This window comes from Aphis gossypii, chromosome 2 (genome assembly GCF_020184175.1).
Source record: "Aphis gossypii isolate Hap1 chromosome 2, ASM2018417v2, whole genome shotgun sequence".
Lineage (NCBI taxonomy): Eukaryota > Metazoa > Arthropoda > Insecta > Hemiptera > Aphididae > Aphis > Aphis gossypii.
Window position 1 is genome coordinate 78,960,368 of NC_065531.1, and position 23,464 is coordinate 78,983,831.

The following is a 23,464-nucleotide window of genomic DNA, read 5'->3' on the forward strand; positions in this document are numbered from 1 at the left end:
TAATCCCATTGACTTTCTTGCTTTCGTTAGTTTTTCAGTTGTTTAGTTGTTTGAGCAATTTCTTCTTTAGTTCTTCCCGACACTTCGATGTTACCTATAGGCGTATGCCAAAATCACTGACTCTCCAATAATATTCATTTGCATCTCTTACTATTTTTTTCAGAGCTATATCGAATAATGTAGTAGAAAGGATATCTTCTTGGAAAAGACTAGATTTTACCTTGAATGCTTCCTAGTAATTTTTCAAACATCGTATTTTACAAATTGTCTTAATATTTCACATATTTTCATATTTTTATTAGATTTATATATTTTTTTGATATTCCGAGTAGTTCTAATCCTATTCATAGTTAATTTCTGCTAACGCCATCATACTCTTGTCTGAAGTCTATAATAATAGACGTATTTCCTCGTCGAATTCATAATATGTTTCCAGAACTTGTCCTAACACTGATAAAACACCAAAATACAAGCTGTTTGTCAAACATTTAAGATGTTTTTCGTCTAAATGCAATATTTATTGAATTTAATGAAAAAAATAGGAAAGTAACTTGCATTTTTTTGTATAACTCAAATGCATCGACCGTCATTACGCAAAGCGAGGCTCGATTTTTGTGACCGCGGGTCAATGGTTGACCATGATGGAGCTAATGCGTGAGTGTCAACATTATTGTCATAATATCAATATATCATACGATATATTGATATACTATATTATAATATCATAATGTTGGTATATGTTTAAGTATTATTAAATATTATATTCTCGTAGTTACACTATTTACATTAAAATAATCTTGTAAAGATTTGAATCGCCTTTTAAATAAACTATAATATATAATTACGTTGAAGTATTTTAATCAATTATAGTCTTATTAAATATAAATTATATGTAGCATTAAAAATATTATCATTGACTGTGTAAATAACAAAAGTATAAAATATAATTCACGTCAATGTAATATTTACATTCAAACGATTTGGACGATTTGACCTTTGAAAAATAACATAAAACGCCCCTCCAAACAGATCATCGGCCAGAGCGTTTTTGATATCAACTCGCGTGTACATCGGTCGCTGGTTCATTCAAGAGTGTCATATTCGGTAGGCCACATTTGGTCTATAAGATCAAATCGTCTCTACGCCAGTGTCAATAATAAACAAAAAGTTTCCATTTATTACGAATATACAATTTCCATTCGTATATACTCCTGAAACTCAACAGTCGATACACTGCAGAATGAGTGAAGAATTTGGAAGTTCACGACAGGTAAGAAGTTACATTATTAAATCATTTGTCTCTATAGCATTGAATTAATAGGTAATAATCAGCTACATATATGATTAGTAAGTTTGATTTGTAGAGGAATTATTTTTTTATGGACATTTGCGAATCCCTCGATAACAATTCCTCCTCTAGGAGAAGTTAATATAAATAATGTATTAATGTCTTTCTTATGGTTACCTAGTTTTATTTTTATCACATAGTTGATGACGATTTTGGCGACGGAAGGCGAAAAACGTAACACGGAACGAGCGAACATTATTATACTATAGTTTGGTGCTACGGAACCGACGACGACCGCGGTGGTGAGGCTTGTCGCGCGGGATTGCCACGAGACGAATAAAAGAGCGTTAACCTCGGTCCCGATATTTTCCAAAGACTCGCCGTCTTGTGGCATCTCGTCGGCCGCGTCTGCGTTCGTTGACCGCTTGCAGAGCCACGAGCCGTCGAATCCTGAAACGTCGAGTTTCTTTCGGGCTTGGCTGGCGCTAACGTCTGTATTCCTAACTCTATAAATTATAAACTCACCCCGTGAACCGAATTTCCACCGCCGTCGTTACCAGTCGTCATCTACACTGTCATCTTCGGGGCAGAATCGTCCCCCCCCCGCACCACAGTATACGATAATAGCTGCCGTGTCGTCGTCATCATTCGTCGTTCCGTGCTAGCGAAATCTATTTAATTTTTTAGTAAATTTTGTAATTACTTATTTAAATAAATTGAATGCTTTTTTTTGCCTTTTTCAAATTTTAAATGTTTTTTTTTTTTTTTAATTGGTTTTATTGCCTTACAATCCAGTGAATCCGAATTCTACATAATATTATATTATATAATATATAATATATATCATAATTACGATCCGTACGATTGGACGTCGTTTTTGTTTGTTTTATATCAAGGAACCGAACAAGGTCTTATTATTTCTAAAATTTATCGTCGGTTTCTAGTTTTTTCATCTAATACGTGCGTGCCGTAGTTATACCCCATAGATATACAATTGTAAAATAAAAAATAATATGGATTCACTATTTTAAAATACTATTTATCTAATCGTATCTTAAAATCTAAATCAACTTATAATAATGTTAACTTCGAGGTAGATAGGACGCCAAAAAAATTTACTCAACTAATGTCACAAACTTTTATACACAATATAATGATGCACATTATGTTCTCGTGTATTCGTATAGACGGGGGGATATTATTAGTGTAGTGTACAAGGTTGCAGTTTTATGTAAAGTAGAAGCCAAAATCTTTAGGTGCTAATATTAAATTAAAGTTAAAGTTTGAAATATTTCATAAAAATCAGGTATTCACAAACACGATACTTAAAAACAATTTGGTCAGTTACTCTCTAGAATAAAATAATTTTTTTTGTGGACTATTATGAAATGCCTAACGACCTGAAATATTTTCTATCCAAGTAATTGCTTGTATCGATATGTTATATATTTTGCCGGCGTTTTGGATAGGCATTTTCTGGCTACATTTGAAAACAAATTAAAGCTATACTACATTCTATATAATATTATCAGTCAGTATATAACTGTTAAGTACATGTTATACTCTCCGTGTATATTAAAAATAACTAATCATTATCTAAAGGCTATAATAAATGTATTTTTTTTATCTTATACTTATTTAAAGAATGTAAGCTCCCTCGTTAAGTTTGATTAAATCATCGTTCATGATTTGTCTATAATGCACATAATAAACAATAATTAGTAACTGCATGTATTGGTACTGCAAACATAAAAAACATCTATTGCAATGCGACTTACCTACTTGCATTATGTAAGTACCTATATAGTACGTGCTGTCTATTCATCAACTATCATAATTATCTAAGAATGTCATTTTAATTCGTGTCTTTTTTAAATTGATTATTTTTATATGTTCATGAATAATATTATGGTATTTCGTTGTAGCTATTAATGTATTTTAATTTCCTATTTATATTATATATTAGCAATTATTAAATCGAATGTACTAATGTACGTACGTACTTGTATGATGTATAATATATATATATCTCGAATAATCATTTGTGGTTTTTTTATGTTACAATGTAAATACCAAACACCTACGACCTACCATTAAATATTGTAATTTATAGCGCTTTCCAGCTTCCGCCCGTTAAACTAATGAAATACAATTTATAGTCCATACCTATAATTAACTGCTATATCTCAAGGGCTCAAGACTCATTTCTCAAATTTGAACTAATATTAAGTGAAACTTTTGGTTTCTGAGTCAATACAGTCAATATGAATGTCTAATTTAGTACTTACTATTATATTTTACTATATATGACTATATGGTTAATAATTATAATTTATATATATATATTTAATTATAGCCAATATATACTTATCTGGTATTCACTATATATATTATTCAGTGTTCATGATTAAATAATGTCTTTAAAAAGCTAGCAAAATTTGGCGTAGTACTTATAAGATCAACTCGTGGTGGTGTTAATATTATAATTACATCACAAAATCCTCACCGTCGATTAAAAGGGGGGATTCACGGACGTTTCGGCGTTTCGCCCCCATTGTTTCGTCTCCGCCAAAAAACTAATCCACGGATACGTTTTGTCCCCGACATACTTTAATAATCTAAATACATATAAGAAATAACCCATTAGTTTCTATGCTTTTATTATTGTCAATTACAACACATTTTCAGTAATTATAAAAACGTAATGTCTATAGTGTATATTATTTATTTATATATTATAATCGTACCTACGTACACAATACGAATATGGACGATATTGATAATTAGTTTGAATACAATTGTTAGTAGGGCTATGGACGTAGTACCTATATCTACAGGCCTTTTTATATACATTTATCAGGCTCGGCACAAGAGGTAGGCGACATAGATTCACGCCTACAAAGCGACATTTTTCAGAGGCAGCATTTAACATTATTGTATTATACCTAGATAAAAAAAAATATTTGATGTAGTATTTACATATGTAAGCGGTGGAAAAACTCAAGTTTACCTAGGTGTGTTTAAACACTTGAGCCGGACCTGTTTTAGGATGTTTATGATTATCTATTAGAAATTACCAAGTACAGTTTCTAAAAAACAAAACAACAAATTTATAATACCTAAGTATTAAGTAATAAACTTTATAAAAAAAAATGAAAATCAATGAACATCTTAAAATTATCAAGTATAAATAATACTAAATTATATTAAATTAATAATTACGTAAAAATGACTTTTTAACGCCTTGACACTACCGAAAATATAACAAAATGTAAAAAAAACATAAGCTATCTACATTTTGAAAGAATCATTTTCATTTAGAGCTTGCGATTTTGACCGAGTATTAACCAACACGTGTACACGGGTGCAGTGTGCACGTATATTAAACGTATTAATACCCGTGTAATTACACGAGAGTCCGTGTATCTTAATTACACGTGTATTTAAATTTTGTATTAAATAAAAGTTATAATTCAAACTTATAGGCTCCAAGTATAAATTTCATGGTTGTTCTACCTATATCTTAACAATAATACATAGTTAAACGTTAAATCTAAAAACCCAAATCTATTATGACCTAATAAGTGTATAAAATATAAATATTATACTATTATTATATGTTATATTGAATATATTATTAAATACGTTAAAAGTTTAACCGTGGTCTTATTATTGTAACTTAGTGTTTGTCTCGTTTAATTTTGTTATCATGAGTATTGTGTAATTTGAACCTACATAAAGTTTTGATTGTCATTTACAAAAAGAATAGTTTCGCATTTCCATCCGACGCGACGTTTATTTTAGATTGTCTTAAAAATCGTATTTTTTATATAATATTTAAAACACGAGAATTAAAATGAATAATAACCGCAAAAGTTGGGTATTGCAGTATGCTAATCGGGTAGAAAATAAAGCATATTGCAGTTTATGTTCCGAAAACGAAAATAATAAGTTCTGTTGTAATGGTGGATCCACAAGATCTTTAGGAAGACACTTAGTAACAATTTATAATACACAGCCGATATCCAATAATTCCAAATCAAAAAGGTATGTACATACTTATTATAAATGATTTTACTTTAAAGAAAAAACGAGTAAGTCAATCGCTCTCACCTAATGCCGTAAAAAGTGAAACTAAGAACAGTCGTAATAATTTTAAGTTATTTCTTAATTTTTTATTTTTTCATGATAAAAATATTCGATATTGTATAATATAAATGTTAATAAAAAATGTTTAGTTGAGTTAAAGTACTTGAAAATTAATTTAAAATTGTTCATAAGTTGGTTTTATGGTAATTCTAAAAAAGAGAGGTCAAGTGAGTCACGCTCTGCTGTAACCTGAATAAATCTAAATTTAAGTTCTTTTATAATTATCGTAAGTCAAACTTATGGAAAATCTTGTATTACATGTTCAACTCTTAGCTACTAATACAACGATTTTTATTAATTTAAAGTTACTATACCTATAATATAACCTAATGGGGGTGGATAGAAAATATACGGAAATGATCTAGTGTTTTTAACTTGTTGGTCGAACCAACATGCAAAAAATACAACAGCGTCCAAAGCCCTCAAACACAAGGGCGCCCGCAGAAATTTTCACCGGGGGGGGGGGAAAGGTCTATATTATACATATAATATATATATATATAAAATGCTAAGTTAGGTTAGGTAAAATACTGTAATAGGTATACAAACATTAGCAACAAAAGCGGGGAGGGCATGGCCCTTCCCCCCCTATGAGCGTCCATGCTCAAACAAAAATGCAGTATACATCAGACCTAAAAATTAAAATAAATAAATAGCTTAATTCCCCCATATATTATTGTAATCAAATTGTCATCATAAATAAGTTAAATCTAGTGTATATTATGTACAATGTACGTATCAAACAAAATTCAATGATTTTTAAAATAAAATATCGATATACATATTTTTAGTAAAAATAATAGGTAATACATTTTTTGATATGAAGTATTATTCAATCCTGTGCAGTTGATACAATTTTATTATTTCCAAAAAATAGTATCTATATGGCTTTATGAAATTACCAATGTACCTATAGTTCATGACAAAACAAAAACAATTCTTCAAGACGCAAACGCAAACACAACTGTACAATTTTATGCAACATGCATAGGTACCCATAATAATATGATCAAATAGGTTTCAAAATGGTTTTTCCTGTATACAAGTTTTTGTGCAAAAAAATGCGTAATAAATTTTTAGTCAGCAGTGTCATTGATTAAATGTGTGCGATATCGGCTTTAAAAAAGTTGTGTGGAAACAGATTTATCGCCTCCCTCCTTCACTAAAGTCGTTCTAACGTAAAGTAGAAGATATTGAAAAATATATAAAGCCATATAATTAATTGTATACTTTATCAATGCAATCAAAGCTATGTCGTTTTTCATATCCAATGTCTTCAAATTAAATTTTAATTTAATACATAAATAACTTAAGTGCTCTATATAGGTAGGTAGGTACTTATGAAGTGATGACTGACGAGTAGACTTAGCGATTACAATCCCGGGATCCCGAGATGCAGAATATACTTTTTGGTACTGAAAATTCCGGCACCTGTCTAATAAAAATAAAAATACCGGCATACTCAGGACTATATAACAGCGATTCAATAATTTAATCGATACCCAGTGATCCAAAAACACAAAAAGTAACTGATTTGGTTTAAATTATCAAAAAAGAAATTAATTTGTTTCGAAAAATTGGGGAATTCGCGGGCATAATTTAGAGCTATCGTATAAATATTTAAAATCTTATTCCTACTACTACTTACCTACATAGGAAATAAGCTGAGAAGTAAAAACTGGGAGATTGAACATTAAACGCTTAAATATTCTTGCGTTCATATTTTTTATTTAAATAGAAGCAATAGAGCATACAATTTATGCAAATAATAATATTTTTGGATCTTTTCTGTTTATTCATTATCAGTCACTATATACGCGTGTTTCGGCACTCGTCGCTATGCAAATCAAATGTATCCTTCGACTTGCTAGTTGCTATGCAAATCCACCTCAAGTAAGTAACAGGGTACCTACCAACCAATGTTGAACAGCTACTTGGTCGAGTACCAAAAAAAAAAAAAATAGTGGTAGTGAATTAACGGAAAAGGTCCTAATTTGTTACTATATAAAATGATTAAAATTAAATTAAAATACAATTTTTGCATAATTCTTTCAAAGTTTTTTTCTACATTTCGGGATAACTCTGGCTCAGCTGTACATCGTCAAAAGTCAAAACACAGTAAGTAGTAACAACTCAGTAATCTTTTTTCTATGACCCATAATAAATAATATGATAAATAATAATATTATAATTTATAATACATATGATAAGGACATAAGGACGAGTCAGCTGCTAACTACTGAAGCGGTGTTACCTTGTATTTTGTATATTAGGTTCGTTCTTACTTCAACATGTTTTTTTGATACGTTTTGAAAAAACTAAACGTTGGAGATGAACTAGGTATTACCAATGAACAAACGTATTACAAATTATAATTGTCATCTACATTTTAATTTGTATTAACGTCTCTTTATCCATGATTATATTTTTATAGGTTAGGTATTTACTATTATAATGAACCGCCAATTTTTTGTTTTACAGTCAATAGAGATTACCGCCATTAGCGGGCTGAATCTAAAATAGTTAATTTTTAAGTGGTGTAATGAAGTGGTGAATTGCCAAATACTGAATAGTAGTATGCTTCGGAATTAATTTGATGTGTTGCCGCGTTGGCATATGCCTTTTATTTACGTAGCCCAGATTCTGCATACATATTTTTACGAAAGAACAGAAATCCAAAGGTCGATTCCAGTAATTCCACTACACCCGTCAAGAAATCTATTTTCTCGATAACTTTCCTATTCCTTTCAGGAATGGAGGACTTACAAGAGTCGACTCTAAAGAAGGTTGAGGTGTAAGTACCTGATGGATATTTATATGCAAATGTTGTCATTTAATAAACATATTTTTCGACTCTCATAGGACCGATAGTACAAGTTCATCAAGTTTCTTTGAGGGCTGTAAAGATCTAGGCGTTTATACTTTAGAAAACACTCGAATCTCCAAACAGTCCAAACGCAGTCGATACTTGTATCCTGATACTAAGGTATTAGTTACATTTCTTTTGGTCGCTCTAAAAATTTTATTGTTGTTCAAGTATTATTTATTATAAATAACAAATAGATTAAAATTGAGAGTTATAGGTTTGGTATTTTAGAAATTAAGTTTTAAAATTGTTTAATGCAGTGGCGGCTATCTTAGAAAATACAACAGGTGCTCACTAAAATAATTAGATACCCACCCACATTGTCCTCAAATAATAAAACAATTATAAAAAAAAAAAAAAAATTTTTTTTTTATATATATGCGTATTATATGAATAATATAATACAATAATATAGTATTGTTACCAACCAATACCCATTACCCAGTACCCACCTACCCACCCGCCAAAATGACGAAGGCGTGCTTGAGCACCTTTTCATTTACTAAATAGCCACCACTGATTTAATGTATCATTATCGACATATATATTTGTTACTTTGTTAGACGTGTTTAACTGTAAGCTTGTATATGTATTAAGGCACTAGTTTTATTTTAATTAAAAAAAGAATAATATATAAGTAAAACTTTTTTTAAAGCGAGATGATTTTCTAGTTAAACAATCATATTATATAGTAGTGATAGTAATATTCTCCTTCTCCGAGTTATTTTAATAATCGTCAAAAACCATTTATTAAAATTCACTTGTCTGTACTTAACTGTATGGGATTATCAGTATTTATTATAAATATGTTCATATTTTCCTGTGACCAGTGGTTATTAAAATAAAAATAGGAAAGTAGTTCAGCTATTCTCATTTTAATCATTCATAAAATATTACTGTTCTGAAATTGTCATTGGTTCATTTATATTTTAAGTTCTTAAATCATCCATCAACATTTTTTCTTATGAGTTTTATTTTTAACTCCATACTTGTCTAATAAGTGAATTTATAGTTGTATACTGTATGATTTATTTTTTTCTTCCAGAATAGTAAACAATTTTCATTTTACCTTTTAAACCTTATAATTAAAAATTAATAGGTTAAGATTGGAATATAATATGATAATATATATAACTTGATGTTATAGTTATAAATGTATTGATGATATTTTATTTTTTTGATTGATTTTAAAATTTAATTTATATATTTTGTTTATTTAGATTTGGCCTATGGGTTATGGATTAAATACTTATGCATATAAACGTAAGCAAAAAAAAAGTCAAATGAGTAATGGTAAGTCGAACTTTAATCTAGAAATAGTTATATATTCAAATTGTGTAATTTTTTACTTGCAGACGATTTTGATACATTGCCAGAAGAAATAGTACTAAAGATATTCCAAATGATGGACAAACGCACATTACTAAAATGTGCATTTGTATGTCAAAAATGGCGACGTATTTCATATGATGAATCCTTATGGCAATGTTTAAACATACCTTCTCGTCGTATGAGCATTTTGACTTTAGAAAATCTTCTTGCACGCAATATCAAGTACTTTTCTGCTTCTCATTCAAATGTATGTTACTCATTTTGTACTTTTATTATTTTTATTAATATGATTTTAATTGTATTTTAGTTCTATATTTTTGAAAACCAGTGTTTATTTAAAACACAATTTCCCAAATTACAGTATTTAGATTTGAGCTCTGTGTTTATACATGTTAACAGTAAGTAATATATATTAATGAAAAATTGCTAAATTTCAATATACTTATAGATATATTTTGTTTTATTTAAAGCACTAGGTTCATTACTAAGTCAATGTTCTAATTTGATCAAATTGAGTTTGGAAAACTGTTCTTTAGATTCTTCATGTTGCCAGTACATTGGGAAAAATACCAATTTAAAAGTACTTAACTTAGCCTCAACAGTTGGTCTTGACCGCAATGGCTTGGAACACATAGTGTCTCTCCAGAAGTAATTATATTATGTGTTTGATATTCTTAGATTAATTTTATGTCTATTCTCAAGTTAATGTTGTTTAAGATGTATAAGCTTATAAAGTTAAAACTAAAGTAGATGATCATATCCTAATAGTAGAGGCAGAGAAAAAACTTAATTTATAGTCTATTGCTGTTGTATTGGCCACAAGTAATTAAGAAATGGATAGGACAGCAGTTACATTTTTACATAATACCATGGTATCTAAGCTAATTTTAGCAGTTTTATTACAAGTCACCTTTTTTAGCTGTTATTCTGACCATAAAGTTTCATTTGAATTTACTTTAACTTATAAGCATTTGCATTCCTCGTTTACCAGTGATGTTTATAGCAGATGAAATTTGATTTAATAAAAAAATTAAATGTTCTATGTATTAGATTATAATTAATATTGATAAAAACCATATCATTTTGAAATACACATCATCAAGCTCTATCCCACCATATGAATTATAGTGAATTGTGGTTTATATAAAAAAGTATGCAAAATCATATTTTTTTTTTTTAATGAATGGTTATTGGCAAAAAGTCCTAGTATTTTGTGCGCTTCCATTGTAATTTGTCAACTTTGGAAGAAGTGTTTATTATAATTGTTTTAAAAACTATTCTGTATTTTCTTAATATGTTAAAAAAAAATTATGTTTATGTAGAACTTCTCTTCAAACTTTTTTTACCGCATTGGTTTAGTATAATTTTAATTATTAATATTTTAGTTTAGAAGAATTGAATGTGTCTTGGGCAGAAATGGAAGATGAAAATTTACATTATTTAATAGCTAACATGATACCAAATATAAAACGTCTTAATATAAGTGGATTTTTGAAACGGTTAGCAGATTTTGGTATGTTCAATGTTGTTTCTAGTAAATTTTTTAATGTTTCCTAACTTATTAATTATTTTTTGCTAAGTTAATATTTGTTTTTTTTTTTGAACAGTTTAATTAATATTGAAAAAATTTCAGATTTGTCAAGGTTGAGTAGCCGTTGTGTTAAACTAATTGAATTAGACATTAGTGATAGCTTAGCTATTACTGCGAGTAGTTTGGATAAAGTCTTAGAGACAAACCATGAATTGAAAGTGTTGTCTATTAATCGCTGTTATAATATTGATCAGCCCAGACTTTTAAAGTAAGAAATCTTAATGGTCTGAAATAAAACAATATTACCTTTTACAATAATTACAATTATGTTTCAGTTTAACGGAACTTAACAGAAGGAGAAACAACTGTATTATGAAATTGTACGTGGTGAATTGTATGGGCCTACAGCCTGGCCGAATATTGACTGATATAGCTTATAACCCAGATTTGATTTTGGATATTAATCCAGGGGTTTTCTCTGGTATTAGCCGTCCAAAACTGGCTCATAATGAAAATACTATTTGGGAAATCCCTGCTATTGTAGACTGTTAATACTTTATTCAAGGTATAATTATTAATGTTCCATTGCCAATATACTGTGATTTAAGTTGTTACATACCATTAGAATAGTTATATTCATCTTTTTATTAATTCCAATAATCTTGGAAAATTAACTATTATTATTATTAATTATATAACTATTAATATTATTGATTATGTTGGGTAAATATTTATGTCTTATGATTTTTAATTTGGATATTTAAAACATAAAAATACATCTTGACTGATTGTTTTTTTTTAAATTATTTAGTTGATAAAACAAAAGGATTTTATCATTAAAGTGTTTAATTTATAAGAATGTTATTTTAAATAAAACAAATTTAATTTACTAAATTTATTATTTAATTGATTATTATATTTGTATACTAATTAAAGTATATAACTTATGATTTTAATAAATTATATTTATCAATGAGAAATTGAAAAAAAATTTTTTAATGTTTTTTTATTTTATTATTAGTTTTGTTAAAATATATATGTAGGTATTCATAAATGTTATTAAAAAGTTAGAAAACGGTTATGTACACGGGTAATTTTTAATTATTATGTGTTTATCAGTTATTAATTAACTTTAATTTATTTAAACCATACAGATAGTCTAATAACAATATAATTTGTATACAAAATCATATATGAATTTAAAAAACAAAACTTTATTTAAAAAAACCATCAACGTCATATATTTATGCCATTTTCATTAGTTAAAGACTATTAATGAAATGGTTGTTTTTAAAAACAATTAAGATAATCCAAAACATCTTAATTTATATAAAATTACATTAATTAATATAATTTATTAGTATTGACAATAATTAAAGTGCTATCTGTACATTTTTTTTTTTGGTTAACTTTATAAGTTATTGTCTAATAATTTCTTTCTTCTCTCTTAATATATATAATAATATATCTAATTAAAAAAATTATATGAAAAATAATAGAAGTTCTCTTAATAGTACTAAATTGTAGTCTTTATTTCTACCAAATTGATAGAATAGAATTTTATCATATTCTAAAAAAAAAAAAACTATCGATGGTAGTCTTCGGATAATAGAAAGTAAGGATTAACTGTTATTCTAATAATGTGTAAAAAGCTTCCAAGATTTAATGATTATTTTTAAATTATTGCGTAGTTTGTAAATTTTGGATGAAATTAGGGTTTTTTTTTAAAAAAAATATCACCAATAAAATGTTTATATTAACATTAAATGTATGGATACAATTGTTGTTAATATACATTTTAAGTTCAAATGATATGTAATGAAATTATATTTCGTTGTTGTAATTCAAAATACATCATTTTTAGGGGTTTTAAATATTCTGCACATAGAACTGCAATGAATAGTAAAATTATCAACACTTATATACAACTTTAAACTATTTAAACTTAAATGTGATCACACTGTTCTACAATATATTGGTGTTGAATTATAAGCTATTAATTTGTTGTTTTTGGAAAAAGTTAGTTCAACCTACAGTATAATCAATAATATTGATTTTATGATATACATAATCACAATAATAATATATACATACAATTAATAATATTAATATATCTTTTCATAATAATTATTAATAAAATATATGCAATTTTTCATTAAAAATTAGAATTAACTCAACCTATCTTATGGAAAATAGTATGTTAAATTCCTAACATCAATATAAAATTTATGTATAATAATTAAACAGACTAGTAAAATAATTTGATAGATTATTTCCACAAAGAATCATTTTTCTTTAATATATACAATGATTTATCATTGAACTTAACAGATTCAATATAGTATACATATTATACAGTAGAGTGGATTCTACAATAATTTTTTTGGTTTCATTTAACACTTATCAGTCAATTTAAATGTTTTAAAATTCTTTAATTGTCTTTTATTGATGTATTCGTGAAACCAGAAGTTTTGAAAAATTGTAAGTTAAATTGTCAAAATATTCAAATACTTAACAAAATGTTTGGAATTAGAATAGAAGTAAAGAAATTTGGTAATTATGTAATCATTTAAATGAAAAAAAAAAAATAAAAAAAATATACTATGTAATATTAAACACAAAAAATGTAATTGCCAATATTTATTTAGTTGTAAATTGTAGCATATTATTAATTTATTGTTAACAACCAAATAACTGATAGGACTTTTTTAATTGTTCTTATAATGTTATATAACAATTAAATATTTTCTAAAATCCATCCATCATATGTATGAGGATTTTATGCAGCTTTATAGTTATTTGTTGACCAACCAACATTCAGGATTAAATGATCATAACCATAACCATGCAAGCCCTTGATGGCTCTTTCGGCATCTAGTTTAGATTTGAAATTCACAAACGCATACCCTTTACATGCGCCTGTAACCTTATTGGAAGCCAAGTAAATTCGAGCAATCTGCCCAAACTTGTTGACTAGTTCACTCAAATCTGCTTCAGATGTGCTCTCTGAAAGATTTTCAATACGAATGGCTGGCACCTCATCATAACCTCGCGAATATGGATCTCGTTTTCCTGCAGTATTTGTAGCTCCTTCTCTTGCCGAAGGCGGAATATAAGGCCTAAACAGTACGATGATTAAACAAAAAATGATAAATGTACAATGTGCATAAGGCATAACTAAATCAACTAACCTGTTAGTTCCGGTATTCTTTTCGGGTTCAGATATCTTCTCTTGCACTAATTTCTTGTCCTCAACAACCAACCCAGTCCCTTTGAGATGACATGAGAAAGACCAATGTTCGCCGCCGCATGTACGACACTTGATGTTCATGTTTACATTCTTCAGTTTGTCTAATGGATTTTCCTCTGCTTTGTCACCGTCTTTGCCAGTCAAGAATTGCATCTGTATCTCTTCGGCAGGTATAGTAGTCGCAATATTTGGCCCAGGCTTGTCATTGCGCGAGTCGCCGAACTTGGGCCACGTCTTTCGCTCCGCTATTGTTTTAGAGACCAGCCGTTTTTCAATTTTGTAGGTGCGCACCACCTTTTCTTTCTTGTCGTCCTTGTTCCACCGGTATTCTGTTATAATACGGCTGTTTCCCACTTGTTCAGTTTTTGACTGCGGCAGCGTCGTTTTCTCCAAGTGATCCTCGACCTCATCCGCCCAACTTACCTTGATCAAGTCTTTGGTGTGCATCTATAAGTAATAACAAAATGCGACGATTAGAATAGCGCGGCGAATAGTTTTCGCGATACTTACTTTTCTGATACGTTCGATCGGAGATAGGGAAATTGATGCCTATCGCACTCTGCGAGAAGGAAAATCAAAGTCGAAGACTTTGACGAAAAACGGAAAAAAATTAAAAAAAAGTAAAGAAAGTAAACATCGCGTCGTTCTGTTATCAATAGAACGCTCCTCGTGAGTCGTGGATCCAAACCGGGCAAACGCGCCTTGGTTACTAACACTGCACCACTGACCACTTGTCGACGGTTGGCGACGCTGTGATTTCGAATTTATCGCGATTCCTGACGGACCGACGAAGGCTGACGAATGTTTTTGGACGGTAAAGCCGATGTCGTAATGGTAGGGGGAAATACTTCCCTATACCCTAATCCCAACGAAAATTAATTTTGTAAACAAACCGCGTCTTGAACTCCGAAGTCCGGTGATTCGAGCGACGAAGACTCCTCGCCAAAGAGAGTTAATCGATTTATCTTCTAGAATTTCTCACTGTGTCGACAACGATTGCACTAAAGAAGGTATACGCATTGGAACATTTAGAACCACGCAATCGAAATTCGACGATGTGCTCTCACCGAAGTCGCCGTGTCGCATTCAGTTGATTCTTGTAGACGCGAACTCCTCTTGTGTCGATATTTGGCTAATTAGCCGATAATGGACGTACCTCCACCTCCAGAAGGTAAAATCTCGACAGACAGTGATGAAAAGGAAGCGGGACAACTCGTTTTATTTTTTTTCGTTTTTTTTTTTTTTTAATTTTTTGTTTAACTACTTCTCGTAGATCAGGAATTGCGCACGATCATCGACAAGTTGGCCGTGTTCGTCGCGCGCAATGGACCTGATTTTGAACAAATGACCAAGACCAAACAAAAGGATAACCCGAAGTTTGAGTTTCTGTTCGGGGGCCGTTACTATGATTATTACCTGCGTAAAGTGGCTACAGAACAATCGAGTGAGTAGTGTTCGAAGACATGCCAACAAGCTATTACTAGTTTTAGGCACTATTGACACTATTATCTATATACAAGCAGTTTGTGCAATCTATTTTTTTTCTTTTCAAATTTTTAAAAGTCGATACCCAAACACAAACAGAGACACTGTTTGTAAATGACGATTGTTTACACTTCGTTAGTTATTGTGTGTACCTAGTAATTCATTATTAAGGTGTCATCTTTGTGGATTTTATTACTGTAGTTAATGACATAGTTTCGGTTGAACTATTCACAAATTTAATGTCGTTATTTATAACCTAACAACCTAACTTAAAACACATTTTTTTTGTCTTGAAATTATTTAGTATTAAATCAAAACAGTGTCAGAGAAATAGCTCAAGCCGCTGTAGCAAATAATTCAGTTAGTTCACAACAATTAAACATGGCTGCTGCAGCAGCACAATGGTTAAATTTAAACCAAGCAAATGATTGTCAGCCATCAGTAGTTACCATGGAATCTTTGAATGCTCAACAAGCAAATCTGCAGCAACAAATTGCTCAGGCAGAGCAAAATTTTAACTCTCAACTTATGGTAAGAAATGAAATAAAATATATAATATAAAAGATTTTGAATAATATTTCAGTACCTATAAATTAATGTTAATAGATGCTGGCCCAGCAGCAACAAGTAGCTACTGAAGATAAAATACTCTCTGAACAGCGAGAATATATTAATTCTGAAGCTGCAGCTAATGATTTATCACTGGTTGAATTGTCGTCTGTACTCGAACCAATTATTAAAGGATGTACTAAAGATGCGATAGCTAATGGTAAATCATGGATAATGAAACAAACAGCTAGTGAACGCAAAGTTGATGTAATCACCCAATATTTACTTATGGAGTAAGTGAAATACCATCCTTATTGACCATTTATCTATAATATAATTGTAATTTTAAATACTGTTCTTTAATGCAGAGTGATGGATCCGAATGCAGAATTTTCAAAACAATTACATTTAATATATTTAGTAAATGACACAGTTCATCACTGGTAAGATTAATTGATTGTTATTTTAATTAATAATTAAAACTTTTTTATATTTTTTATAAAAACCAAAGTATTCGCAAGTCAGAAAAAATATTGAAAACATCACTTGAATCGATCATTGTACCAATGTTTTGCTCGGCAATGATGAGGGCAAATGATGATCAAAAATCTAAACTTAGCAAAGTATAATTTTATCCATTAACGCTTACTATGATAATTTTACATAATATTTAAATTTGTATTATAATCAATAGCTATTAAGTTTATGGGAAACAAAAAATCATTATTTTCCTGAAACTATAATGGAGCGATTGAAAAATCCTGATAGATCAATGGTAGAATACAAGAGCAACCTATTGGAAAAGCATAGAGATGCTGTCAATCAGCTCAACATGATCATGAATAGTACATTACAAAATTATCGTAGCCAACATCAATCATTTCTAGCACATTGTAACAATCAGATACAGGTAATACTATAATTATTAAAAATAGAATATCTTATAAAAACTTCACTACCTGGTTCACTTTAAACATTATGTGCATACAAAGTCACTGATGTAGGTAAAACAAAGTAATAAACCAAATCTTAATCGAGAAATGAAAAAAATGTGTTGTAGCTTTTGTTAAGTATTTACAAAACTATTCGTTGGACGTATGAGAATTTTTTTTTTTTATCCAAAATTAGTACCTACAACATGACCATATTAAATTAAATTTTTTTAATTCCTATACAAGAATAGTTTTTGTAGGTATATATTAAATTTATATTTACATGTATATTTATATTAATTATTTGTATAATATTATATTCAACCTTTCTTTCATAAGTCATTTTTTATTGGGAATTCGATTATTTTAGAGTATAGAAAACCAAAAACGTTCGCTAGAACAACAAAAACAAAGGGTAACTCCTCTTTCAATTCCTCCAGCTCAAGGTAAGCGCACATCTGATTTAAAAAATGGACATTTTACACATTTTATGCAAAATAAAAGTTCAAATATTTACCATAAAAGTTTATGTTCAAACACAAGGTTTCAAAACTATATATTTTAAAACTCATCACTTGAAACTTTCATTTTATTTTAACAGATTAATTAAGATTGTGTTTTTATTAGATAAACTGTAGATATTTTGATAATTTCTTATTTTAGATTTGAAGTGTAGTATGATCTACCTACTTTAGATAAATTTGATTAATTTTCCCCATAACTGATACATTTATTTTAGTACTCATAAATGATGATAAAGATTCTTTTAAATATATATTTTTAAGCTTTACTTTCTTATATAATAAAATCAACATCAAGAACCTATTTCTCAACATTTTTTTTTAACTGTTTTAAGTTTGAATTTTTTTTTTTTTTTAATTAAGAACATTTTTCTGCTTTTTTTTACAATTTTCAGAAATTATCTAAATTCTTAAACAAATTAATAGTTATCAATTGATTGATTAGTGATACTAGGATATTAGAATAATAGTAAATATTTACTTTTTAGTTTTTTCTCACATAACTATCAAATACAGTACCTTATATTATAAATGTAACTTATGTTGGACATATTTGTCTATTGATTGCATTATTATTTAATGATAAACAAATAAACATAATATATATACACACACACTTATATAAATTATTTTATTTATATATATAATATATATTGTATATTATATGTATTGGATTTATTAGTTTTTTCTTATTAATTTTTTTTATACATTTTTGTGGCACATTTGTTCTAGTATGTGTTTGGTATTTTTTATTTTACAGTTTAAATTCTATTTTGTACTTTTAGTGTTAAAATAGGTATTATTTTACAATTTTTAAGGATTGTTAAGTTTATTCATTAATTATTATATTTAATATTTGATAATTATTATATATGGGGGTAGTTAAATTCTCATATTTAAAATATAATATCAATAATTTTCGCAAATTTATACATTGAATTGATTTTTCTTTTTATGCTATATAATATTAAATAATTTAATCATATATTTATTGACTATAAAATTCTAATTCATTTTAATATTGATATGTATTTTTGGTTTAATAAAGTTTATAGTACATAGATAATAAAGTATTCTTCTACAACTAATGGTATTTATACTTTATCGTGATTTATTACTTAATAATCCCAAAGAACTATATCAACATAATTTTAACGTTTGATTGAACCTATAATAAGTTTTTTTTACCTGTTATCCTATAGGTTTCATTTTTCTTGAAATTTGTTTAATATCTCCTAATGAAAGTAGTAAATGTATTGTATTTATATATAATATATATATATATATATTATAATCATTATTGTAATGGAAACCTTGTGTACATATTCTCTTAATTTTATATTGTTTCCCCTTTAGAACCATTTCTCTTTTGTTTTTTTGTTTAGACGACACAAATCGACAGCATTTTAATGAAGGTCGTTTACCTTCACCTCCTCCATACCAAAATAATATGTCTGGGTATATGCAAGCGGACCAACAAAATTATTCTCATCAAACAGATAATGGATATCAGCAAGATGATCACTATGGACAGCCTATGCAAAATTGTATGCAACAACCTCCCTCTATGTATAACAGACCTCCGCCACCATTTAACCAACCTCCGCCCAATATACATTTGCAACCTCCACGTAAGTATAGAAATCAAATATGAAATAATTTTCATCACTGTATACTAACATAAAAATATTATTCACTGAAGCTTCAATGGAATTACCTGATCTGAGTCGACCACCACCAAATTTTATACAAAACAATTTTCCTTTACCACCTGTTCAGCCAGATATTACGGCAGATGACTTACTTCCTTCATTGCCATACTATGAACTTCCAGCTGGCCTTATGGTGCCATTAGTTAAAGTTTGTTTAAAATAAATAAATATAAATATATGTATATTTAATATGTTAGTATGTATGTATTTAATTGTATTTTACTTATACATGATGGTATTTCATTCAGTTGGAAGATAGCAATTATAAACCTTTAGATCCAGATACAATTAGATTACCACCGCCAGCTCCACCTACAGATCGCTTGTTAGAGGCAGTCAAAGCCTTTTATATGCCTCCAGGACATTTTGCTCCTCGTGATAGGTAAATATTTGTGTACAAAAAATTTAATACAATTATTCAACTTGTGATTTTTGTATTAGTGATGGTTGGGAAAAACTTGGTTTATATGAATACTACAAAGCCAAACATTCTGCAAAAAAACAAAAAGAAGATGATATTGCCGATAATATAAGAGAAAAATCAAAGTCACCATCTCCAATTGTATTACCTTCATTGAAAGATAAATCGCCAGTTCGAAAAAAGCGTTATAGAAGGTTAGATAAATTAAACTAAAAATAAAAACCATAAATCATTATGTAAATTATTGCTTTAGTCGTAGTCGAAGCCCAAAACCACGCAGTCCAACAAGACGTGTTATAAACAAAAAAAGCAGTCCACCACCAACACCTAACCGTAGTCGTCGAAGACGTTCTCCGTCTAGATCACCATCACCTTCTCCACCTTCATCTCAACGAAGTCCTACACCGCCTTCATTTGGGGGGTAAGTAATATATGAATAATTTTATTTTTAAATAATATTAATTATTTATTTAAATCATTTTAGAACTGGTTTTGGTAAAACTGCCCAAGAACGCCTGGATGAGTCAAATAAAGGTCATCAGCTTCTAAAAAAAATGGGTTGGGGTGGTGCTGGATTGGGTTCAAAAGAACAAGGTATCGACACACCAATCAGCGGTGGTGACGTAAGTAAAAAGATGATAGAAAAATGTTTTGTACTAAATGTTAAATTATATATTTTTATTGTTATTGACAAATCGGTACTTAATATTACATAAAATTATATTGATCTGTGGCTTTGTGTTGGTCGTCATTATAAATTAGGTCCGAGATAGGACTGATCAATATAAGGGTGTGGGAATCAGTTTGAATGATCCATACGAGAACTTCAGAAAGAACAAAGGCAAGGCGTTCATACATAGGATGCGTACGAGAGCAGAAGAACGAATGGAAGGAAATGTGTAGGTATAGAGTTTATCAATTTGATACAGTAATGTATATAATATCATTGATTATAGTTAATCGTCAATGGTAATATTATTTGTATAGGGCATTTTGGAAATATTTAATCATTTAACTTAAAATCATAACAATTCCATTCAAAAAAATCACTAACTTTTTTTCTTATTAAATAATATAAATTATAGTGACTTTTATAAATGTTTAAGCCAAATACCATATTTCGTGTTTTTCCTAACATACTCATAACTCACTTTAAAACTGAATAATCGTAAAAAAACAACAAACATAGATGTGTTACCATCAAGTTTTATAATTGGTCAATTCATTTTAAATGTGATCAGCTTAGTGTTAATTTTCTATATACTTGTAAGACGAAGGCAACACATACCAATGTTGCGTCCTCTTAAAATTACTAAAAATTAATGTTATAAAATTGGATTTTTATTATTTATTTACCTGTGTAGTATAACTATCAATGGTTTATGGAGTATATGATTTAAATTATACATTATTTTAAATTCATTGCTTTAAGTGTTTGAGTAGGTTAAATTAACCTTAAATACGTTAAGTTAGCATTTTTATTAGTATAACTGATAAGATATATTTTTGGAATCATGAATTTATGATTCAACTAATCTTGAATTTAATTCTTATTAATAATTATTCCTATTGTTTATTTACTATAAATGTTTTTGTCTACCTGTATTTGAGATTTGTCTTAAACATCTCACGCCAGTCTATTGTTTCAGGTGAACAATGTCCAGTTTATATTATTTGTTATTGGTAAATGTTATTTGGTAAAATGCCTTTATGTCTGTAGAGATATGGCTAAAACTCGTATTGCGAATATATATATATATTTTTAGTAATAACATTTTAGCATACGGACAGAAAAACACCGTAAAGAACAACATTCAGAAATTATCTACTACTTTGTGAATATTATTATTTACCATATCTTATATTTTATTTATAACAAAATCAATAAACCAAAAAAAAAAAAATATTATGTTATGTTAAACATTATTATTGATAAAATACTCACGGAAACATTCTGAGTACATTTAATAATAACTGGATTGAACTGTAATAATTGTATAAAATTTAAGTAAATGACATAGACTTTTGTTAAAAAACCATTATTATATTAATGAATTGATAGACTATAGATGTACGATTGTTTTTTCAATAACTGTTGTGCATCTCTTGTCAAAATAATTTAAATATTTATGTAAAATAATATATGTATGTATATATATATATATATATATTATTTTATATACATACACATATGTGTATTATTTTTTTGTTGTTTAAATTGAGTTACTACAAATAGTGTTTTCTGTATAGCTACGATTTTTATACAAAATGTAATAAACTAAATATCAATTATAATTTTTGATATTAAAGAGAAAATTTGTTGTTTCATTCTTGTTTCAGCATACTCTATTAAAATCGATATTTGAATGTTTATATTAAAACGTATTAATATTAAATAATGTTTGTGTCAGTTAATGTATAATACAATTCAAAATATCCATTCATGGAGTATGTGGTTAGTTTTTTGTTCTGGTATTTGCAAACACTCTGGCATAATATACATTTAAATGTGTAAATGATTTTATTTTTGTTCATTATTATTTTTTTAGATTTTGACTGTAACAATTAATGTATTGATTTTACAATGATATGTTTTATAATATGTCAGACTAATAAGTAGTTATTTAACTAAATAAATGATTTGATCACCTTTAACATTGGATAGACAATATTACTATAGCAATTTGTATCTAATTAGTACTTTTGAGAGGTAAAAATTGAATACCTTTTTTTTGATTTTTTTTTTTTTTTACAAAATTTAAAGTTCAAATTGTTCAACATTTCAAAAATTAGTTAGTTATTTTATCGTAAATATTCATATTAAAACTTAAAATATGTTGACACAATTTTTATTGACTTTTAAAAGCACATAATATATTAAACAGACGATAAGCTTAACGATTTTAGTTTTGATGAAAATGAAAATGTTTTAGTGGGGAGTAGAAACTAGGTATAACCATTGATTATAGAATAGAATTCTATTCTATAATCAATGCTATAACGTATATTTTATTAAGTAAGTATAATTTATGTGTAAAAAGTCACTATGACTTTTCATAATATTTAGATTAATTTGATGCTTTTGATTATATTTTATGCTATGAAACTATTCTCACCGTTCTTCGGCAAATCAAAACTAATCGACAGTAATATTAAATGATAAAATTGCATACCTAGTCCCGCGATAACCGTCATTGGATACACACGTGTTCCATGCGCTGCCGAAAATTCATTATCCCATTAATTAATTTGATTAAACTTTTTATATTTATTTTCTATTCCTATACTAATATTTGTGTTATGCATTAATGTAGAATCATAGAAATGTATTTTATGAGTTGAAATAAAAATCAGTATTTCACATTTTCAAGTAAGTTAATAAGACGTAGGTGCAACATGATTGCGAACGAATGTCGCTTATCAAAGAA

The 23,464-nt window shown here is 28.3% G+C and overlaps 3 protein-coding genes across 4 annotated transcripts; 2 read left to right on the forward strand and 1 right to left on the reverse strand.

Moving 5' to 3' along the window:
* The first annotated feature begins 7,905 nt into the window (after positions 1 to 7,905).
* On the forward strand, positions 7,906 to 11,961 carry LOC114121749 (S-phase kinase-associated protein 2). The gene is made up of 9 exons (XM_027984199.2): positions 7,906 to 8,231; positions 8,300 to 8,423; positions 9,524 to 9,596; positions 9,659 to 9,882; positions 9,943 to 10,033; positions 10,106 to 10,283; positions 11,021 to 11,148; positions 11,269 to 11,434; positions 11,502 to 11,961. Exons 1-9 carry the CDS (start codon positions 8,191 to 8,193, stop codon positions 11,716 to 11,718), a joined length of 1,242 nt encoding a protein of 413 aa, XP_027840000.1. The 5' UTR covers positions 7,906 to 8,190; the 3' UTR covers positions 11,719 to 11,961.
* A 1,814-nt stretch (positions 11,962 to 13,775) lies between these two features.
* On the reverse strand, positions 13,776 to 15,124 carry LOC114121737 (eukaryotic translation initiation factor 3 subunit G-1-like). Its single transcript, XM_027984186.2, has 3 exons — positions 14,927 to 15,124; positions 14,358 to 14,863; positions 13,776 to 14,285 (listed from the first exon to the last, which is right to left on the reverse strand). The coding sequence occupies exons 2-3, from the start codon at positions 14,861 to 14,863 to the stop codon at positions 13,946 to 13,948; spliced, it is 846 nt and encodes a 281-aa protein (XP_027839987.1). The 5' UTR covers positions 14,927 to 15,124; the 3' UTR covers positions 13,776 to 13,945.
* A 138-nt stretch (positions 15,125 to 15,262) lies between these two features.
* LOC114121735 (calcium homeostasis endoplasmic reticulum protein) lies at positions 15,263 to 21,878 on the forward strand. Of its 2 annotated transcripts, none has more exons than XM_027984184.2 (16): positions 15,263 to 15,587; positions 15,690 to 15,860; positions 16,206 to 16,432; positions 16,508 to 16,743; positions 16,819 to 16,893; positions 16,962 to 17,073; positions 17,145 to 17,360; positions 17,753 to 17,828; positions 19,289 to 19,534; positions 19,606 to 19,763; positions 19,864 to 19,997; positions 20,057 to 20,230; positions 20,290 to 20,457; positions 20,521 to 20,659; positions 20,799 to 20,939; positions 21,686 to 21,878. In XM_027984184.2, the coding sequence occupies exons 1-15, from the start codon at positions 15,563 to 15,565 to the stop codon at positions 20,937 to 20,939; spliced, it is 2,298 nt and encodes a 765-aa protein (XP_027839985.2). In that variant the 5' UTR covers positions 15,263 to 15,562; the 3' UTR covers positions 21,686 to 21,878. The 2 variants fall into 2 exon arrangements, with proteins under 2 accessions (XP_027839985.2, XP_027839984.2); XM_027984183.2 differs by having other exon boundaries at positions 20,799 to 20,935.
* Positions 21,879 to 23,464: the final 1,586 nt, after the last annotated feature.